The 21,005-nt window shown below is 47.7% G+C and overlaps 2 protein-coding genes across 8 annotated transcripts; both read right to left on the bottom strand.

The window, feature by feature from the left end:
• Window positions 1–39: 39 nt before the first annotated feature.
• LOC108023400 (probable RNA-binding protein 19) lies at window positions 40–4,030 on the bottom strand. Its single transcript, XM_017092850.2, has 4 exons — window positions 3,079–4,030; window positions 721–3,017; window positions 539–661; window positions 40–457 (listed from the first exon to the last, which is right to left on the bottom strand). The coding sequence occupies exons 1-4, from the start codon at window positions 3,112–3,114 to the stop codon at window positions 121–123; spliced, it is 2,793 nt and encodes a 930-aa protein (XP_016948339.1). The 5' UTR covers window positions 3,115–4,030; the 3' UTR covers window positions 40–120.
• Window positions 4,031–4,412: 382 nt separating this feature from the next.
• LOC108023763 (uncharacterized) lies at window positions 4,413–9,797 on the bottom strand. 7 transcript variants are annotated; one of them, XM_050886643.1, is made up of 11 exons: window positions 9,780–9,797; window positions 7,531–8,932; window positions 7,294–7,472; window positions 7,002–7,210; window positions 6,532–6,944; window positions 6,388–6,479; window positions 6,236–6,334; window positions 5,923–6,179; window positions 5,672–5,866; window positions 5,444–5,613; window positions 4,413–4,897 (listed from the first exon to the last, which is right to left on the bottom strand). In XM_050886643.1, the coding sequence occupies exons 2-11, from the start codon at window positions 8,444–8,446 to the stop codon at window positions 4,413–4,415; spliced, it is 3,015 nt and encodes a 1,004-aa protein (XP_050742600.1). In that variant the 5' UTR covers window positions 8,447–8,932; window positions 9,780–9,797. The 7 variants fall into 7 exon arrangements, with proteins under 7 accessions (XP_050742600.1, XP_050742602.1, XP_043949108.1 ...); XM_050886645.1 differs by lacking the exon at window positions 9,780–9,797 and adding an exon at window positions 9,578–9,713 and having other exon boundaries at window positions 7,531–8,925; XM_044093173.2 differs by lacking the exon at window positions 9,780–9,797 and adding an exon at window positions 9,466–9,713 and having other exon boundaries at window positions 7,531–8,733.
• Window positions 9,798–21,005: the final 11,208 nt, after the last annotated feature.

The following is a 21,005-nucleotide window of genomic DNA, read 5'->3' on the forward strand; positions in this document are numbered from 1 at the left end:
GGAAATATTTGAACTACAAAAGCAGGATTCTCCCCTCTGTTTTTTTAAATTATAATTTACGTTTATTATAATCTTTACTTTATACACTTGAATCAAGGTTTAAGCTAGCTAAATGGGGCACTACTGCTCCTCCTCGTCGTCCTCTTGGTTTGGCTGCACACTGCCCTCCACATCGAAGAAGGATTTCCGGCTGCGTTTCGCCGCCGTGACCGACTGACTCTCGCCGAACTTGGCAGCCGTCCGTTTGCGCAGCTCCTCCACGTCCTGGCCGTCGTCGTTGGCGCTCCACTCGAGGACCAAGCGACGGCCGTAGAGATGCGTACTGGCACTCAGCGCCTCGAAGGCGCGCTTGGCCTCCGCCTTGGACATGTAGTCAACGAAGCCGAAGCCACGGTGCGCCTCCTCGCCGGTGGTGGCCTTCTTGGGGATCCTCAGAGAACGCAGCTCGCCAAAGGCCCTGGAGAGAGGGATTAGCACGGATTAGAAATAGTATATCAAGAGTTCCGGTTCCAGAGCAACAGGTAGGACCAATACCCACTTGAATATGTCTCGAACTTCGCGGTATTGCGCCTGGAAGGGAATATTCCGCACCAGAATCTTGGTGCCGGTTTGCTTCTTCTGCGAGGCCAGTCGACGTTGTGCCCCATCGTTGTCTTGGGTCCTGGCAGGGATAGGAAGTGGTTAATCTCTTGGGTTTACTGCACGATTTCCACTACTTACTTGAGCACGCGGTCGCTGCGCTTCAGCTCCACGGGATTGCCGTCGATGTGGGTCAGCTGCAGGTTCTTGAGAGCATGCTCCGCAACCGAGGCCTTCTTGAACTGGATGAAGCCGTAGCCCAGGGAGTTGAAGTTACGCGGGTTCTCGGGATCCCTGCGCTTGGCTATCTCCACGGTGTGGATGCTGCCCAAGTGGCGGAAGTGCTTCTCCACGGTCTCCTGCACGGTCTTGAAGTTCAGGTTGCGCAGGAAGAGTGTGGTATTTGGTTCGGGCTCATCATCGGCGTCCTCTGCTCTGGGTTCCTCCTCCTTCTTCTCCTCCTCCACTGCCTTAACCTCTGGCTGCGCCTTCTGCTTTGGTTCCTCCTTGGGCTTCGGCTCGGCTTCCGACTTGGGAACCACAGGCTCACCGCTGAGGGTCTTGGTGAAGACCTGCTCGGGCGCCCACTCCAAGTAGAGCGGGGCGTTCTTGAACTTGCTGTAGGCCAGCTTCTTGAAGGCCTGCCGAGCCTCCAGGGGATCACAGTACTCGATGAGCGCCGTCACCCCGCTGGGCGGTAGCACGATCCTGCCAATCGGGCCAAAGCGACTGAAGATGGGCGTCAGCTCCGAGGTTTCGGTGGCCGCCGGCAGATTCTTGGCCAGTATCACAGTGTTGGAGCGCTTCTTGGCGGGCTCATCGAAGGCATTCAGCCGGACGCCCTCCTCCTCCAGGAAGCGCTTCATCTCGATGACGATTTGGGTTTCACCCAGAGCCAGGCGGACGGCGGCACTGCTGCCACCCTCGCTGGTGTCCAGGATGCGCTCCTTGGAGGTCTTGAACTGCTTGGCCAGGATCTCCGCCACGGCATTGGCACCCAGGAACAGGGTGTTCCAGCCAATCGGCTTCTGGGCGTTCTTCTTCAGCTTCAGGGCCTTCTTCTCCTTGAACGACAGACTGGCATCGTTCTCGTCCAGGTCGTCTTGCGGATTCTTTTCGATGTCCTTGCCGGGCAGCAGGTGCAGCAGACGTCCGTGGAAGTCCGTGCCGTCCAGGGTGTTGAAGGCCTTCAGAGCGTGCTCCGGCATCATGTAGGTGACTGTCCCGAAGCCCTTGATCTTCCGCGTGAGCTTGTCCACCGGCAGGTTCACCTCCACCACGGGACCGTATTGCTCGAACAGCTTGCGCAGTTCCTCCTCCGTGGTGGTGTAGGCCAGGTTGCGGAAGAATATCCTCCCCGACTCGGAGATGTCGTCTTCCTTGGACAAGCTGTCCTGCTGGTGCTTCCACTTGGCGTTGCCCGCATCTGCGGCAGCCCCTTCCGCCGATGACTCCCCACTCTTGATCGCCTTGGTCACCTTGTTCTTCTCGGTGAAGTCGGAGAAGAAGACCTGCTTGCCCTTGATGAAGCTCTTGTTCTTCAGCATGCCCTTGGCCATGTCCTTCTCCGTCTTGAAACCCACGTAGCAGAAGCCGTGCACTTTGCTGGGCAGCCGTACGGAGTAGGGTTTGAGGGGCTTGAAGAACTTGAGCACCTCCTGGCGCTTCGTGTTGTACGGCACATTGTGGATCTTGATGGTGAACAGCTCCAGGTTGGATTTGTCCGCCTTGGTTTTGGTCGATTTGGTTTTCTTGGCGGCATCTCCGGAGGCGGGTGCCATCAGGGATTTCATGTACTCCAGATCGCTGATGGGCTTCTCGGCCAGTTTGCCAGTGTCTGCCTCGTCGTCATCGTCCTCGGCCTCCTCTTCCTGGCCATCCTCATCCCCTGCATCGGCATCTACGCCACTGTCATCCCTGCCACCCGGTGTATCTTCCTGGTCCTCTGCATCTTCACCGTCCTCCTGCTCTTCCTGGCCGCTCTTCACGCCCAGATCGTTGCCCCACAGGGTGCGCGACTTGTCGTGCGCCTGCAGAAACTCCTGGAACTCCGGGTCGTCCTTGTGCCTGCCGAGAATCTTCTCCACCTTGTCCGCCTTCTCCTTGCCCTTCTTCTTGGCCTCCTTGCCCTTGGCAGCCGCCGCCTCCTCCTCCTCCCTGGCCTTCAGCTTTTCCAGGTTCTTCTTGCTGTCCTTGGCGTACTTGCTCCACGACTGCGGCTTCTCCTCGCTGCCCAGGGCGGCGCAGGACTCGACGCGCACCCGGCTGGTCTGGATGCATGTGTTGTTGAAGTGCCGGATGGCCGCCTGGGCCTCCTCCTCGGAGCTGTAGCCCACGAAGCAGAACTGCCGGAACTTGCCATCGGGCGTGTACTTCAGCTGCAGGTCCGTGATCGTGCCCTGGGCCCCGAAGATCTGACGCAGCTTGTCCTCGGTGATCTGAAATCGGTGAGTTGTGGGGCTGTAGCTTCCCGCAAGACCGTAGATCCCATCTACTCACATGCTTGGGCAGCTGCTTGACTATGATGCGCGACATTCTGTGGCTAATTCGACTGGCAGCGGCTTCAGAATCAATTCAAGTGCATTTTTGTTTACGAACAAATCAAAACACGCGCACGTGTGTTACTGCGCGGTGCGGCGAACTTGGCTATTTTCACGTCAAATTTGGCTTGCTCTTTTAAATGGCAGCACTGGTTGGAGATGGTAAAAAGAGTTTGAAAGCGATTGCCTTGTCTTGAGTTATCGATTTAATTGAAAATCGATTGACAAATCGAATTGAAAAATTTGAAAAATTTAAAAAACTGAAAAAGATCAATATGGTTTATGGTTTTACTGGTTTTCAGAAGGAATTAATTTCTCCGCTGATGAGTTATTTTCCATTATCTTGTATATTTTGCTATTCGATTCTAAATCCAATATCCTTTTGCCATATCTCGACCTATACATTTGCTTGAAAATCGATTTAACCGAACAAGTTAAAGTATTTAAAAAGCTGCAGAGATTATCTAATTAATTTTTAGGAATGGCTCATTTTAGTTTTCTTAAAATTCTGTTTTTTAGGAAAGATCTCACTATCATTTCCCTAGTTGGCTTCCATTATCTGGTCTTCCAGCTTACCCAGCTTCTTGTCTATGACCTTTGCCTTCGCCCGTATCTTTCGCAGTCCAGCTTCCAATTTTGTAGTAAAATTCTCGTTTACATCAATTCTTGACCGCAACATGTGGGTTGTCCGGTTAATAGTCCTCTTCTCCTCGTTGATAATCTTCAGTATGTTGCGCTGCGATTCCCTCAATGCCCCAATGTATTGCCGCTCGTGCGATTTGGTAGCCATTCTATTCAGTGTGTAGTCAATGAGCAGTATGAGATACATTACCGTCAATAGCAAAAAGAACCACATATTTTGTGTTTATGTACGAGAATTCTTCTGAACTGAGTGCTGCTGGGTGTAGAAAAAATGTAGTACGTTTTGCAAAGCAGGGAGATTTGAGTAGTGCTGACGTTTAAATGCGGGATTACTATGTGTGACCAACGTGACCAAAATTCGGACTACATTTCCCCTAATAACACTACCAGCCTTGGTTTATGTATATTTTATTGCAAACACTCCACTCGCACTGACGAAACCCTCTTAATATATACAAACACATAACATATTTAGGCCTATAGATATTTATAAACATTAGCTGACATCGTGATGTGCCCTATTTCGTTGCAGGCACGGGACAAAAAAAATAAAAGTGGAGAGGAGTCAACCGGACTCCAAATTTGAGCGGGTGGCTCGACCAACAATCAACGAAATCGGCCACCCAACTAGATAGCCAACGGAACCAACGATTACTTCTTGAAGCAGATCTTGAGTATTCGGATGACGGGCGCCTCGAAGAAGGCGGATATGACGAAGGCCGAGCCGAAGGACACGACGGCGTTGCCCAGGAACAGGGTCAGGATGAGGGGATTGCTCAGGTGGACGGTGCCGCTCATGTGCGAGGAGCAGATGAACATGATGATGGGGTGGATCAGGTAGGCGCAGTACGTGAGGCGCGACAGGGGCCACAGGACGCGGTACGACAGGATAGCGTTCACGGTGGGCGCCAGGCCCCAGCAGCAGGAGAGCACGATCCAGACCAGGCCGCACCCGAAGGCGGTGTGGGCCACGCCCACGTAGAAGGCGCTGCTGACGGTGCTCAGCTGGCCCTCCCAGACGCCGAAGACCACGACGAGGAGCACGAACAGGCTGCCGGCCCAAAGGGACAGGTTCAAGCGTCTGGAGACTAGCGGCGGAGTCTTCACCTTGTACAACACGTAGCCGGCACACATTCCTGGAACACAGACGAGGGATTATGTCAGGTGAGTTAGTTAGTTAGTTAGTTAGTTTTTGTAATTATATATCATGTTTTGATTTGTCATTTCTGGGTTAATTGGTTTTCAAAAGTTTCAAATAATTCTTGTAGGTCAAACTAGTTTTAAAAATATTTTGTTGATATTTCCCTGAGTTACTTATAGGGTTACTTAGGATGGATCCAATATATTAGGCATATTTGGTACAAATTTGGATACTCTAGCTTTGATTGATTTCGTTGATTCCTCTTATTTTTAAAATAATAATAATATACTATACCTATTTCAATTTCTGATATATTTTACTTTCTTAAAACTGTACCTTTCAAAGAGGTTATGATTTGAATGCCCTTGTTTTTACAAGATTTCCGTAAGATTTATTGGCTTGCTCACCTACTATATAAGACCTTAAAGAACCTTGATTTGTTCTACTTTCCCAAGAAAGTCTCTTTTTGAAAAGCTTATGATTTTAAAGCTCTTGTGTTTATAAGTCCGCGAAAGTTAACTGGGTTTGGGACTTTACTCACCCACTATGTAAGAGCCCACCCGCTGCCAGGGCTTGTCGTAGAGGAAGTCGAAGGACTCGAAGGGCAGGGCCACCTTGTGGGTGTACTGGTGCTGCAGGGAGATAATGCCAGAGATGCTCCACGAGCTGAGCAGAAACACGATTAGGGTGACAGCCACGGCCCTGAAGTACCTGAAGAGGAAATGTATCATGAATAAAGGATGCGCAAGATAGACTCCTCTTTACCCACTTTCTGGCCAGGGCCAAGAGCAGGGCAGCCATCACATAGAACTGCATTTCGTTGGCCATATACCAGCTCCACATCATGCACATCTCATTCTGGGGGAAGTAGTTGTTTATGTACAGGATATTGCGCCACCAGTAGACGCGGCAGGTGTTGTGCTCGATCTTGGCCGGCTGAAACACGGAGGTCTCCAGGCCTTGTCTGCAAGGAAGGTACATCTAAGAACGCTGCAGTGGGCCACACCAAGTACACCTCACCTTACGGCAAAGTCGTTGAAGATGACCACGAAGAGGTACACTGGGGTGAGGCGCAGATAGCGATAGAGCAGCATCATCAGGGTCTCCGAGCAGCTGCGCTTGACGAAGAGGCAGGGCTCGGCGGGGTGCTTGCGGTCCTGCTTGAGGTAGAGCAGGGTCACCAGCAGGCCGCTGATGAAGAAGAACGAGTCCACCGAGAAGGTGGCGTTGCCAATCACCTGATACCAGAAGGAGCGCTCCGTGATGACCCTCTCGAACTGCCAGATTCGCTGGGTTATTATCCACGTTTTTACATATCATGCCAAGTACCTACCTTGTTTTCGCCAATGGCGAACATCTGCAGATAGGTGTGCACCATCATGGTCCACAGCACAGAGAAGACCCGCAGTCCGTGCAGACAGGAGGTGTGGGTCTATTAAGGGAGACCAGCAGTAGCAGATGAATCGAACTTTGTGGATACTTTACCTCTAGACTTACCTCCTTGGTCTTGTCAATGTTCAGGATGGCCTTGGCATTGGTTTGCAGGGCGAAGCACAGGAGTATTTGCTGGTGCAGGGCTGGAGGAGATGGGCTGGTTAGGACTGCAAATGGGCTGTGAACTGCACTCACCTATGGGCTGCTCTGCCTCGTAGGTGCCCGTGGCTCCGGCACAGCTGCCGGTTTCCACCTGGTAGTCGGTCATTTCCGACTTGGCCGCCATCGAACCCATCGCCGCGGAGGTGTTGGGGTCACCAGCTACCCCGTTCACACCGTCTGCCATGTCGGTGGAGTCCGTCCCCGACCGCTGTCTGTTCCCATTGACATCCGTTTCGGGACCATCCGTTGCAGGACTGGCGCTGCCCAAGGGACGCATTTGAAAGAGCTCGAAGGGCTTGGCATAGAAGCCGCCGTTCTTCGCCGAGGTTCCATCGCATTTGCCACTGATGGCCGCAATCGGGGCCACCACCAAGCGGCGCTCGTCGATCTTCAGCTGGTAGTAGGAGGCCACCAGGATCACCAGGAACAGTGTGAGCATAAAGCTTCTGCAGGACGAGATAAGCTAGGATTGAGTACAGGGATTTACTATGATGAGCACCTACATGAAGACCTGGAACTTGAGCTGTCGCCAGTGGCTGTAGAGACCGGGCACAGTGCGGACGTGCAGAACCTGGAGCGGAGGTTGCTGCACCGAGGTATTGTGTGCCCCCAGGACGGTGAGCATGCGAGCGTATGGGTCCAGGGACAAGATGGCCTGGACATCGTGGGCGGAGCAGGACTTGGGCAGGCACTCGCCCAGGCTCAACAGCATCTGAAGGGGAAGGAGGAGCAGGATTAGCCAGGAGCTTGGCAGATTCTCCAGGTGCGTGTCATAACGCCCAGTCTCAAACGAACCGATCGATTCAGCCGGGGCAGGTGAAGAGCCACATCCGCCACATAGAACTCCATGTCGAAGTGCTTCCTTTCCCCACTGGAACTCTGGCGATTGAGCTCATAGCAAAAGGACAGCTGGCCCAGCCACTTGTCGTTGCCAAAGAGCAGCTGGCCCCGATAGCGTCCAGAGGAGTCATAAGCTGCAAGGAGGGAAGGCTCAAGATCATGGACTAAGCCCGCTGAGAGACTAGGACTCACCCTTCTGCGCCCACTCGTAGCTCGAGTGCAAGGCCGTCAGATAGGCCTGCATCTCTAGGCCACAGCCCGTGCGCACACTCGTCCGGATCTCGGATATCTGCCAGTAGAAGTGGTCGTAGAGGTTGGCCACCAGCTGGAAGTAGTTGGCCTGGCCGTAGAGGCTCTCGGCCATGCTGCCGTTGCCCGAGCCATTGGCATTGGCCCCCAGGTAGCGATTGATGCTGTTGATGGTGCTGCCCAGGGTCTTCACCTGCAGCTCATCGTCGCCACTCTGCTTGAGCAGGTCGCGTCCCAGCTTGGGCCCAGCCATCTGCGGCTTGCTGCGCAGGATCTTCAGGATGTGGGTGCCGGAGGTGGTGGTGGTGGTGGTCACCGGGGTTCCAGCCGTCGTGGTCGTGGTGGTTGTGCCCGGCAAGGTGGCCGTTGTGGGCTCGGTGGACAGCTCCACGTCCACGGTGTCGTTCTCGTCGGGATTGGAGGGACTGTAGCTGGTGTCCGAGGCCAGGACATGCTGCTCCTGGCTGCTGAGGTCACCCTTCTTGATCACCTCGTGCTCCAGGTCCTCCAGGTCGCCCAGGTTGAAGTCAAAGGTCACCGGGTGCAGTTCATAGTCCTTGAGCGGATGCGGCGGCTTCACGTACTCAATGCTCGGCAGGATCTTCTCCAGCGGCAGATAGGCCTTCTTTTTCAGCGGCTTGAGCGGCAGAATCTCGTGCGTGTTCAAAATCAGGGGTGCTTCGGTCTCGGTCTCGGACTCCTCAACCACTTCGTGCAGGATGGTGATGTTGCTCGAAAACCGATGTCCCGTCAGGGCCTCCGCCTGCTGTTTTTGTGTCCCATTCCCATTCGAGGCGCTGCCGCGGCAACTGGAGACGAGCAGTAGAAGCGCCACTAAGGCAGTTCTTGGGCTTGGCATATTCGCCAGTGGATGCTGCTCTTCCTGACTGCCCACTGCGCTCCACCTGGCCACTGTTCACTGGGACTCGCGGAGTCTGGTGGTCGCTGATTGTGGACCTGTGTTCGGAATCTCTGGTGCAATGCTCGGCTAATCGCTGGCCAGCATCGTCTTAGGTGTTCTGCTGGTTTTCCCGCGGGACGCAGTGGTGCGCACAGTTGACTAGTTCCTTGTGCTCCTCCGCTGTCATTGTCGCAATCTCGGGTGCTGGGCCACCTGGCTCATGGGCGTGCTGGCTAGAAGGGAAGCTGGTGCATCGTGATAAGGGCTTCAAGGGTTTTGAAATCGAGTTTGGGAGACTTGAAGGAGCTTTGGACTTGGCTAATCTTGGTCTGGCGTTGTATCCCACTTGTTTACGAGGCGATTTCGGCTTTGATTTGTTTCTATGCAGGCTGTGTGCAAGGAAAAAGCTGGCAGCTAGGGGAAAATTGCAAAATTTCCTGAAAACTCAAAAACCGAAAGAGAAAAACTTGTTAAACGTGTTGTGACCACCAGCAGTCGTGGTCGTGGCCAAGCTGGAAAAGCGTCGACGCGTCGGGAGGTTATTGGTATCATTGCTTATATAACTTCCGCGTATCAATTCGCCAAGATGGAGTGCCGATGATCATCGCCACTGCCCACTGGCTCTTGGCACCAAATTATGCAATTTGCTCTCGCTTGTTTAACTATTGCACACTCCTAGGGAGAGTTCTCCCACTTGGGCACCCAGATTTGGGAGAAGTATGTCCACTAGAATGTGCACTTCGTGCAGAAAGTGAAAGGTAAGGGTCGCCTGGGCCCCTCCCTCGCCGCACGCAGACACACTCTTTTTTCGGTGGGCGGCTCTGTGCAATTCAATTGTTTCCCCACAAACAAACAAACAACAAAAATCACAAAATCCAAGTGGCAATTGGATGGACAAACATATGTGCAAGACAATCCAAGGCAAGCCAAGCCAAGCCAATCCAAGCAAAACCAAGCCAATGCAAAGAGAAGCCAACCGAAATGTGTGTTTTTTCCTTCTGGACAGGTCTTTAGAGTTTTGTGCGAGACTGTTTTTTCTATTTTGGTCTTTGGTTTTGGTTTTGGGCTAGACCACGACGACAACCGAACCGATGAAAGTAAAAACCGCAACTGATCAAGCGCCGCCAACGTTGGCGTCCAAGAGCTGGGAGCCATGGGAGCTGGGAGCTCGGAGCTCCGATTCGGATTCGGATTCGGACTGAGGCTCGGATTCGCGGCTATATGGGGGGACTCCCGGGGAGAAGTGTGTGTGTGGAAAAAGCGCCATAAAGCAAACATGCAGAAGGCATACTCCACGATGTGCACTCGCAAAAACCTGACAACTGCGAATGCAAACGGGCAACTGCAAGGCGGGCGACTGCCTAAATGAAACCAAACGAATGCTTTTTATGATCAATTTTCGCCAGCAAAAAGCTGGGAGTGGACTGTGTGTGTCTGTGCCGCCAAAGAGAGGTGATCTCGGCTTGGATTGGATTGGACTCGGTTCGATTGGAGTGGAGTTCGCTCGAGAGTGGAGTGACCTGATCCGGCCAACTGGCAGAACTCGCTCCCATATGCATGGCCCAAAACAATTACCACAGTAATAACACTGGCGGTTTGTAGTTGTGGCGGCACGACGACAGGCACCTGGCATCGAAATGTCGCAATAATCCAAATCCATTCATTCGCACACAGAAAGCAATGTCCAATGTCCAGTGGAAAGCCTGCGATCAGGTTGATCCGCCTCTTGGAACACTTTCGATTGCATAAAGTTGTCAGGGGCCGAGATTGATTGGAAATGCTATAGCCCACTTTGCAGCTTGCATTTGAAAAGCTATTCTTGAAGACCTGGTTTCGTCGGAAATAGCATAGTGAGTCCTCAAGAAAACCGTGGAAGTAAATGTGATAAAATGGATATAATCATTATATCAACTGACGTTAGTACAAGATACTTCCTAATGAATCGGTACAACGACTTTAAAAGTGTGACATCAAAGATATATTAGTTCTCAAAAGGTTTTTGAAACAGAATAACAAAAGCCCATTTGAAATATGCATGTAAAAGTGATATGAGTACATAAGATAAAATGAATACATTCAATATATCAAATGAAGACGTTCTCTAATAAGATGGTAAATAACCCTTTAAATTCAAGATTAATTAGTTCCCAAAGGCTGTCAGAAAAACATAAGTGAAAGCCCCAAAAAAAATGTGTATAAGTGTTATGAGTAAATATGATAAAGTGAATATAATCAAAATATCAATTAAAAGATTTATGGATATTTCCGGAGAATAGTCGTTGAGGATCTATTAAAGGAGTAATAAAAATAGATTAAAGTTAAAAAAGGTTTGTCGAACAACAACAAATACTCAATTGAAATGTATAGAAAACACCACCTATCTCAAGAGCACTCATAGAGCTATTAACTACCCAGCTATCCACCGAAAGGTTGACAAACTATTTCACGTTTCTTCCTTTGCATTGCGTCTGCGTTTAATGCGTAATTGGACTTGGGACTTGAGACTTGAAACCCGAGACGGGACTTGAACATGAAATACTTGATTCCAGCGGAGGTCCAACACCTGAGATCAGGTGATCCCAGCCAATTGCGTTCGTTGGGTAATTGGAAAAGTTTTTGGCCAAGCCAGAAGTCAGCCGCAAAGAAAGCGACTCATTACGAGATAGACAATCAGCATGTTGCAATGCCCAATAGATGAAACGAACGACCTCGGACTTGCGAAAAGGGAAGCCGAGGCTCCATAAAATAAAAATGATCTCCCGCACGGAAAACAATTCGGGTATGTAACAAGCGATTTGTGAATAACAAGTCCATAATATTTTGAAAAATTAAAAATGGGATAGCAAGGAATTTTAGTTTGATAGCTTTGTATACTATATAAAGATGGATACCGCTCGCTCTTCTAAAAATCAACGAAACAACTTGGCATTTTTTCATTCTGCTGCAGAGTAGTACTATGATCTAAATTGGATATCAAAGCAATGTATTTGCTATTAAATTACTGTAGAAATCAGCTTTTTGTGTGCTTCCAAGGGAAACTCTATCATGTTAACACACTTTGGTTATTTGATATTATGATCTTGAATAAATATGGAGCACACTTATGGTCCTAAATAGCATTTAAATAACCAAATAGACCCCCATATCGCCTCGCATTTTCTCTCTGTGTGCCTCCGGTGGGCACACTCCCCTGGATCTCTGGATCTTGGGATCTCTGGATCAGCACGAGCCGACAACGAGGCAGCGTTTCCAATGACTGGGCAGCCCAGCTAGGCTGGCTAGGCCGCCCGGGCGATGGTGATAGTCGTCGTCATTAAGTGAGTGTGCCAGCGAGTGTGGATTGGTAAACGCCGGAGCCGTATTTGTGATGCAATTTGCCAGAAACTCCATGGTTACGCTGGCCAGGCGGTGGAACAATAAAAACAGCAAGCCCAAAAAGAGCAGCCAACGAAAAACCGAAAGCCGAGTGCAGAAAACCGATGGCCGAAGCACGCTAACAAATTTTCTTTGCCAATACCGGAACAAATTGTGACGATTGGTTTTCCATTGTTTTGCCACATCTGTGCCTCGCAAAAGCTTGCCAAGCTCCAACAGCCTCCAAATCAATCGAGGAAATTCTCAGAGAACCGTGATCTATGTAATCTGAAAGCCATAAACTGTAGAGGAAAATGGCTATAGCTTCTTTAAGGGTATCCAAAAGAAAGGAAATGCCTTGGGTTGGGGCAGATTGGCGATTTCTTGGGCAACGAGTGCATTGTTCCCCTGGTTTTTCGCGAAAATTAAACCGGACTATGAATGAAAGCTTAGCCAAAATGACTTCAAGGAAAATGCACCATTTTTCTTGTTGGTCTGTACTTATTAACCCAATGCCTCGTTTAATCTTTACACGTTGTCTACTCAAAATGATCTTGAGTTTGCCTGCTGCACACTTTTGGGCTGCCTGGGAAAGTAAAGTTGGGCATATTTATGGGGTGTTCATGTGGCATAGCCCAATGAATACCATTAAAATAATGTTCTTTGATCTACAATCTTTGAATCTATCAATAGGGATTTTGGAACTGAAGATCAATCCCGACTCAACTATCCAAAACAATATCTATTCTGGCTTTAAAAAGCCACCGCAATCCAAGCAAAATTCCATATATAAATTCATTATACTTTGCCATGACTTTTGGAAAAAACCCATTTAAATAGCTTCAGGGGTCAAAAGTTCATGCTTTAGTAATGAACATTATGCGTCAAGGTCATTAGAAATTTCTAAAGACCGAAGATAAAGGCATTTGGCAAATGCATTTTCGGATTACCATAGATAGGTAAATGATGACAAATTCTCTGTGCTTCGGCGAAACTCGCTTACTTATTACGATTTTAGCGCCTAACGACCACTAACGGTACGCCAGAAGACATTAGCCAATGTCGACGAGGCGCGGAAAATCGTGGGGCATCTGGAGTTCTGGGAGTCCGGAGGCGGAGGAGCCAGGGAGCCAGGGAGCCGGGCGAGTGGAGTAATCATCATCAGGCCAAATGAAGCTTTGCCCGTCTATTTGAGTGCGGAGCAGGCGATGGCAGTGGCAATACAACTGGCATTCCAGTATTCGCGAGCGGAATGGAAAGAAGTACAATATATAATCACCGATCTTAATGGCGAATATATTGTGATAGTTGATGACCCAGAAGCGGGGGAACTAAGACAATGGGCTGATCACCGCTTGGTAAGGGGTTACCAGGTCAATGAATCCATCAGTAGGGCCTCAAAGATCAAGCTACCGTTTCTCGGATGCCAAGAGGCTTACGCCGGGCTTTCCCTTTCGATGGAAAAGGGATACATTCTTTGTGGGTTCGTTCTGGGGTTGGGGAGACCGTTAACTCGAGCCACGTTGTTAACATGTGCCCATGCTGATCATAACCATAATCGGGACTGTGTGTGCTTGCTATATGCTAATGAGCCTTGTGTCTCGGTCATTTGCATTTTCCCATGGCCCATCGAGAGTCCCAGAATCCCAGAATCCAGTTAGCCAATTCAGTCGGCCGCGTAACTACACAGTAAAAAAAGTAGTTATAGATTGCAAAACTCACAACTATTGATATAGATCTGCATTTAAATATTTCTTTTTTAGAATGGTCAAAATTTTAACCCTCTTTCATGTACGATTTTTCCGTAATTCCCATGGATTTCATATGGGACCCAAAAACTGAACTTCCAAAATCCATAATATTGTTATTTATATCCCGATTTCAAAGGTTGATATCTCTATGAATTTGTGAAGGCATTCTCTATTATTCTGCATTTAAATATTTCTTTTTTAGAATGGTCGAAATTTGAGCCCTCTTTCATGTTCGATTTTTCCGTAATTCCCATGGATCTCAGTATGGGACCCCAAAACTGATCTTCCAAAATCCATAACTTTGTTATTTATATCCCGATTTCAAAGGTTGATATCTCTATGAATTTGTGGAGGCATTCTCTATTATTCTGCATTTAAAAATTTCTTCTTTAGAATGGTCAAAAATTTAACCCTCTTTCATGTACGATTTTTCCGTAATTCCCATGGATTTCATATGGGACCCCAAAACTGATCTTCCAAAATCCATAACTTTGTTATTTATATCCCGATTTCAAAGGTTGATATCTCTATGAATTTGTGGAGGCATTCTCTATTATTCTGCATTTAAAAATTTCTTCTTTAGAATGGTCAAAATTTTAACCCTCTTTCATGTACGATTTTTCCGTAATTCCCATGGATTTCATATGGGACCCAAAAACTGAACTTCCAAAATCCATAACTTTGTTATTTATATCCCGATTCTGCATTTAAATATTCCTTTTTTAGAGTGGTCAAAATTTTAACCCTCTTTCATGTTCGATTTTTCCGTAATTCCTATGGATTTCATATGGGACCCCAAAACTGATCTTCCAAAATCCATAACATTCTTAATTGGATCCCGATTTCAAAGGTTGATATCTCTATGAATTTGTGGAGGCATTCTCTATTATTCTGCATTTAAACATTTCTTTTTTAGAATGGTCAAAATTTTAGCCCTCTTTCATGTTCGATTTTTCCGTAATTCCCATGGATCTCAGTATGGGACCCCAAAACTGATCTTCCAAAATCCATAACATTCTTAATTGGATCCCGATTTCAAAGGTTGATATCTCTATGAATTTGTGGAGGCATTCTCTATTATTCTGCTTTTAAACATTTCTTTTTTAGAATGGTCAAAATTTTAACCCTCTTTCATGTACGATTTTTCCGTAATTCCCATGGATTTCATATGGGACCCAAAAACTGAACTTCCAAAATCCATAACTTTGTTATTTATATCCCGATTTCAAAGGTTGATATCTCTATGAATTTGTGGAGGCATTCTCTATTATTCTGCTTTTAAACATTTCTTTTTTAGAATGGTCAAAATTTTAACCCTCTTTCATGTTCGATTTTTCCGTAATTCCCATGGATTTCATATGGGACCCCAAAACTGACCTTCCAAATCCATAACTTTGTTATTTATATCCCGATTTCAAAGGCTGATATCTCTATGAATTTGTGGAGGCATTCTCTATTATTCTGCATTTAAATCTTTTTTTTTAGGAGGTTCAAAGTTTTATTTTTTTTAATGAAGAAGAATCTCCTTCGTGATTCCAATGGCTTTCAAAACGGGAACCCAAGAGGAAACAACCTTTGTGTAATAATTCTTATATCGCATACAATTTTCTTTCAGTGTGGTCTTTTCTTCTATTCCGTTTGATGGTTGGGTCAATTCGTCAATCGGACGGACTGGGCTCCAAGTTTGGCAAAGGTAACGGGCCCGAGGAGGTTCCCCAGTCCTCCACTGCGGCTGCTCACTTCGTTAGGAGATGGTCCAGCTGCGCCGGTCATTTGTATCATCTGCATGTGTGCGGTGTCCCTGCGATAACCCTGGATTCGAATGGTCAGCGCAATTGGCCAGCGATCGTCGTTGGGGGTCACAGGTGTTCCAGGGACCAATAACTTTGAAAGCCGTCGAGGCTGGCGTTGCGATTTATGAGAAACCCATTTGTAATCGGTCTTGGGAAAGGGCTGCAGTTCTATCTGTGGGATTGTGTAACCACTTGCCGAGTTCAAAGATCCGGTGATAACTCATGAGTGCGGTGCAAGAGTTGCCTGATTTATATCGCCCATTTCTTTAATGCTTGACACACTAGCCAAGTCTGGCTAACCATTTAAATTGGGGGCCCAGATTGAGACTTTCAAAATTCTACTCAGACTTTCTCCTGCGGCGCACAGGTTCTGGCAATCCAAAATCGATTTGAGCATTTTCAGTTTTCGTTTTCAACAGAAGCTTGTAATTTGCAGTGATTGCTTTATTGCCGATTTCCCATCATTTCGAACCAATTGCCGTGAATGGAACTCGGGGCGCATTACCGAGTCACCTATCGTGGATCGTAGATAAATATCTCTTGGTCTCTCGTGGGCATCACATTTGTAGGTCATTAGAACTGCTAAATTTTCTAAACGCTCTTTAATTTATATAATTACACGGCCCAAAACTCGAATCGATTCAATGGCTTCTCCACTCGAAAGTGGAAAACCCGGAGCCGTAGCGATTTTCGATTCCCCGATCTTGGCTTTATGCAATTATGCGGGGCATACCCTCGAGCTCTGCGATTCGGTCTGGTTCAGTTCGGCTTGGGTTTTGGATCTCGGCTGCTTGCTCTCGGTCTGGGTCTGGGCCTGGGTCTGGGTCTGGGGTTCTACTTATGCCCATAAAGACATAATTGGCCCCAGAACAGGGACTTAAGTAAACAAGAGAGGAAAATAATAATTTAATTTGAAATAAAACGAGCGGCCCAATGCTCTGGGTCTTTGCACTCGTGCCTCCGCATTTATCTTTGACCCTTTTTGGTGCTGTGGCTAAATGGGTCATTCGTCAAGGTAACTTTCATTTGTGAGCTGGAAAAACTGAAGTTCGGAGCGCGGAACATGGAACGTGGACGCACTTAATCATAATCCCATTCCTGTGTGCCCATTCTACCCATTATATCGGCCCCCGGCTGTATTTTCTTTTGTTCTTGTCATTGACGAGGCAATCCGACGATCTTGTTGGGCCGCGTGTCTCAACCCACTAATTGGCCTGGGATTGGACATGCCTGATTTTCCGATGTTTCTCGGTGTTTTGGAGTCAAGGATGTGGGCTGGAAAACCGTAATGCACGGGCAGAAAAGTGTATGTGTTCTTGATTTCCGAGTGAAGTCTTTTTTGAAAAATGTATACATATAAAAAGTCTTTGAAATAAGAAGAGTAGGTACTCAGAACTCATAAAGCCTTACTAAATATTCTTATAGTACTCTGCCCATTAAACAAACCGATATCTTCCTTTTTCCGTGTAGTTCTGGTACCATTACTGTTACTGGGCATCTCCATTAGCCGTCAGCCCATCAGCCATTAGCCATCAGCCAAGGGGTCAAGGCTAATTTCAACCTTTTGACAACTCAACTCGGTCGCAATCGCAATCGCAAGCTGGGGGCCTCGTAGCCCCGGGTCCTCGATGAGTGTGCAAATTGCCGCTGGCGGCCATTCTGCCGCCGCTGCTGATGCTGATGCTGCCCCGGCGAATCACTTTCCTGCTCTAAAGTTTGTAATTTGCCTTAATTGAATATTCGTGCTGGTGCTGGTGCTGGTCAAAACCGCACTGGCAAAAGGTGCCCCAGAGGTGCCCCGAAGCCCGCCGACATTCCTCGGAGTGGAGGGCACGGCCTAATGAGCCTGGGGATCCATCAGCGTTGACATATCCGTTGACTTTTGGTGTTTGGCCAGCCTCGTTGGGACTGGTGCGGAGTCCAGGCTCAGGCCCAAGCCCATTACCCCAATGAAGTGTGACAAATCCATTGGTCCGGTACTAAGCCTAGGCTCAGGCGAAAAACTTAGGCTGTAAGGCTCATAACCACACGCCTGGCCGAACGAATGGCTTGCGGTTATGCGAATTACTCCGATTTTATGGCCACAAATCATTGGATTTGTAGCTGAAACTATGCAGATAAAGGTTTAGTTTTATTTTTAGGAAAAGGAACGATGCAAGCCTAATTGAATGCGTTTGAGAAGACCTGAAAATAGGCACTTTATGTGGGTTTCTTTGCTAACATGTATACAGCGCGAACTCTTGAGATCCTTGTTTTCTACCTTTGAAAAAAGTGTTTTAAATTCTGAATAATGTCCCTGCCTTTCGGTAGCCGTAAGAGAATATAATATAATCTTAATTAAGAGCTTTAAGAGCTGTAGGGAATCCTTCTCATAAAGGCTAACAACGCGAATTCTTGAGATCCATGTGTTCTACCTGTAAAAAGTATCTTTTACATTCTTAATAATGTCTCTTCCTTTCAGTAGCCATAAAAGAATTTAATATAATCTGCAAATAAGCACTTTGTGGGGAATCCTTCTCATAAAGGCTCACAACGCGAATTCTTGAGATCCATTTTCTTGTAGCCTAATACAAACATCCAACCTCCTCCTGCCTTCCAATGGCCACTCCATGCGATGTTCCACCACTATTAGCTCAAAGGGTGGGGTCTAATGACCCATCCACCTGCCCCAAACACTTTGTAAGCCATCTACTTGAGTGCAAACACATTTGCCAATGGAAATTATCCAAGCCAGGCCCGAGCCTGGACCCAGGATCCGAGCCTGGACCCGTTGATCCTGCTGTTGATTGACTGCTTTCGTCACGCCAAGTGGCCGGCCCACTTGGCTTCCAGCTAACCATGCCATTTATCCTCCATCCTCTCGTGTTCGGCGGCTACCAGGAGTGCAACATGTTAATCATTTCGAGCATCAGGCCATGTCAAATGGAGATCACACAGCCAGCCAGGGCAAGGCTATGGCCATGGCTTCTCCTCCTGCATTTTTCCTGCTGTTTATTTTCTGGCCAACACCAAGCGACTTACCGGCCCAAGAGCCAAGACCAAAGCCAGCCAAGTGATCCCTGATCTTCATCTGCTGTGCAAACGCCCCGCGGGGCTTGTTACAAATTTTGATGGACGGCCAGTGGTTGAAATTGATTAGCTTTAATGGTGGCAAAGTTCTCTGCCTGTCTGCCAGCCAGAGTGCATTCCTAATGGAAATGTGAAGAGCTGGCTGGCCGACCGGCCGGCTAGCTGGCTTAGCTGGCTAGCTGGGCTTAAGCAAAATCAGAAATCAGAATCAATCAAATCGCATCTAGACAGACATATAATTTGAAGACCCTTTTGATTTTGATGTGTTGCTTAACTCGAACTGTCATAAGCGAATTGGCTGCGGAGTGTGGGGTTCAAGGCTGTTTTTTGGTGGACACCACAGCCCGGGCGGGGGGTCAGCTCGTCGGGGTCAGGTCGCGGGCTTTCCTCTTGTCCAATTTGCTTAGAATCATGGGAATCCATCAGCGACCTGTCTTGCCCATCTGCGGTTTTCCGATGCTCCGACTCTCCGACTTTCACAATCGAAAGAATTCGCCGGGCGGCCACTTTTATGCTTCATTAGGCCAGAAATTATATCTCATGGTGGCCCGGGCCCTGAGATTCATTCTCCAGCCTTTTCTGGCTATCTCCCCCCATCTGAGTCGTCGTCGTCGTCGCCTCCTTTGGGTTTTTCAATTTCTGAAATTGATGAACTTGCTGATGGAAATCTGTCAGCCAGCGTCGAAGTGTTGAAAGCTTAGACGAGGAATGAATGACTGGTGCATGCACTCGAAAAAATGTACATATGTCAAAAAAAAAAAAAATGTAGAAATATATAAATATATATAGCTGCTTCATTTTAGTGCAAAATATATTTTATAAGATTTTCTAAGAAGACATAAGGGTTGGCATGTGTTTTTCCTGAATTTTTTATTTTTTAAACGCGAATTCTTCAGACTCACTTCGAAGAAGTGTGTTTTTTGAATATTTTGAGATTTTTTAAATATGTAATATGTCTACTTTTCTAAGAGTGCACTAGAGTTCGCGCGGCTGGGGAGCCCACAGAGTGGATGAGGATGAGTTTTATGGATTTCCTAACCCGCAGAAGGCGCAGCGTTGGAGTTTCTGGACAGACATGCAGGTTGGCCGCTTTGCACCCGCATCATTGGTCGGCCAACCAGAAAGTCAGAAATCCAGAAAGCCCACTCAAAAAGCCCGGGGCCAGGACCTGGAATGACGGCGCTGAAAATGCAGACATTAAATTGATCCCCAGATTTGAGATCTCGAGACCGAAGTGCGAAGACCAGACCAGACCAGACGGGAAAACGCGATTGAAAATCGCAGCCATCATCAGCCAAGCGACAAATGAGCAGACACAAGTAATCGGAATCTGAATCGGAATCTCAGACTGCATCTGAATCTGAGAACTGCTTTCCATTTGCTAACCGCAATCGAAGCCTCAAGTTTTCCAGAGTTGCGATAGTGTTTTTTGCTGTACCCATTAGCATCTATGGGTACCGAAATATGTACCCAAGTAGCGAATTCGATGAAACTCATAGTTCTTAAGCTGGGAAAGTTGATGATTGTTGCAAGAATACGTTTCTAAGTTGTTTTGGTATGGCTGAAGAAGAGTTGCTATCTTCCCACTCGAAATATTTTCAAAGAAAACACCACAGAAAATGTACCTAATATGTTATTTAGTGTACCACCAAGGTACTGTCTTGGCACGTTGGCAGCACTGCCCCCAGTCGAGTGTGCAAAATGATTTCCTTGACTGACTCTTGGACTCTCACTCGCCCGCCTTTCGCATTTCAATTTATTCCGCAGCCGACTAGAATCCAATGCCAATGCAAATTATCTGGCGAGTTCATCAAACCTTTGGCAAATGCAACCAGATCGCTTCTGCTTCTACTGCGACTACTGTGCTAAATGTTTCTTTTTTGCTGTACCAGTATCCCAACAGCCGCTGGTCTTCTTGGCCATCATCATCATCATCATCATCCAGATGGAATCCGGTTCCGGTTTCGTTATCGCTTCGAAGGTGACTCTGTGACTTTGAGCAGGATGTTCCCGAGATGGCGATACCGCGATACGGAGGTGAGACAATCCACTGGTTCCAGATGTGCCCTGGCGAGCGGCCAACTGGTTGAGATCAGTGAAAAGGAAGGGTAATTCGATTAGTTATCGATTACCCCGACAAAATCTTAATTATTCACTTGTTTGATGGCTGCGCCACGAGATTAATCGGTCTCCTTAAATCGATCTTGATTAATGATCTTATCATGAATATGGATACTGCCTGGCAGCTTCCCTAGGAAAAGAAATTGTTTTCGATGTGATTAGTTGGCAGCGTTTTGATTAGTCGAGATCTTTTTGACCGCAACTAATTCGTATGACTAATAAATTATAAAAAGGAGAGTTTAGGTATTCTGCTTTGAAGTGTATTTCTGCCAAATGAATCAATTATGTAAATGCATTCCATCTCCATTAAATTCTCTCTGCCTTGCCTGTAGGCCAGAGTTTCCCCACTTTTCCGTTGGCCAGCTGAAACTCGCCTGTCTCTTTCGATCTTGGCCCGGCTAACTATTTAGAATGATTTCATCAGGGGCC

This window comes from Drosophila biarmipes, chromosome X (assembly GCF_025231255.1).
Source record: "Drosophila biarmipes strain raj3 chromosome X, RU_DBia_V1.1, whole genome shotgun sequence".
NCBI lineage: Eukaryota > Metazoa > Arthropoda > Insecta > Diptera > Drosophilidae > Drosophila > Drosophila biarmipes.

Excerpts from the sequence above, each read along its gene's own strand:
- LOC108023400 (XM_017092850.2), bottom strand. The coding sequence starts at position 3,114 with ATGTCGCGCATCATAGTCAAGCAGCTGCCCAAGCAT. Across the intron at positions 3,018-3,078 it reads TCAAGCAGCTGCCCAAGCAT|ATCACCGAGGACAAGCTGCG; the intron begins GTGAGTAGATGG and ends CACCGATTTCAG. Across the intron at positions 662-720 it reads CGCAGCGACCGCGTGCTCAA|GACCCAAGACAACGATGGGG; the intron begins GTAAGTAGTGGA and ends TATCCCTGCCAG.
- LOC108023763 (XM_050886643.1), bottom strand. The coding sequence starts at position 8,446 with ATGCCAAGCCCAAGAACTGCCTTAGTGGCGCTTCTACTGCTCGTCTCC. Across the intron at positions 6,335-6,387 it reads CCAAGGAGGTAAGTCTAGAG|ACCCACACCTCCTGTCTGCA; the intron begins GTAAAGTATCCA and ends CTCCCTTAATAG. Across the intron at positions 6,180-6,235 it reads TCGCCATTGGCGAAAACAAG|TTCGAGAGGGTCATCACGGA; the intron begins GTAGGTACTTGG and ends CGAATCTGGCAG.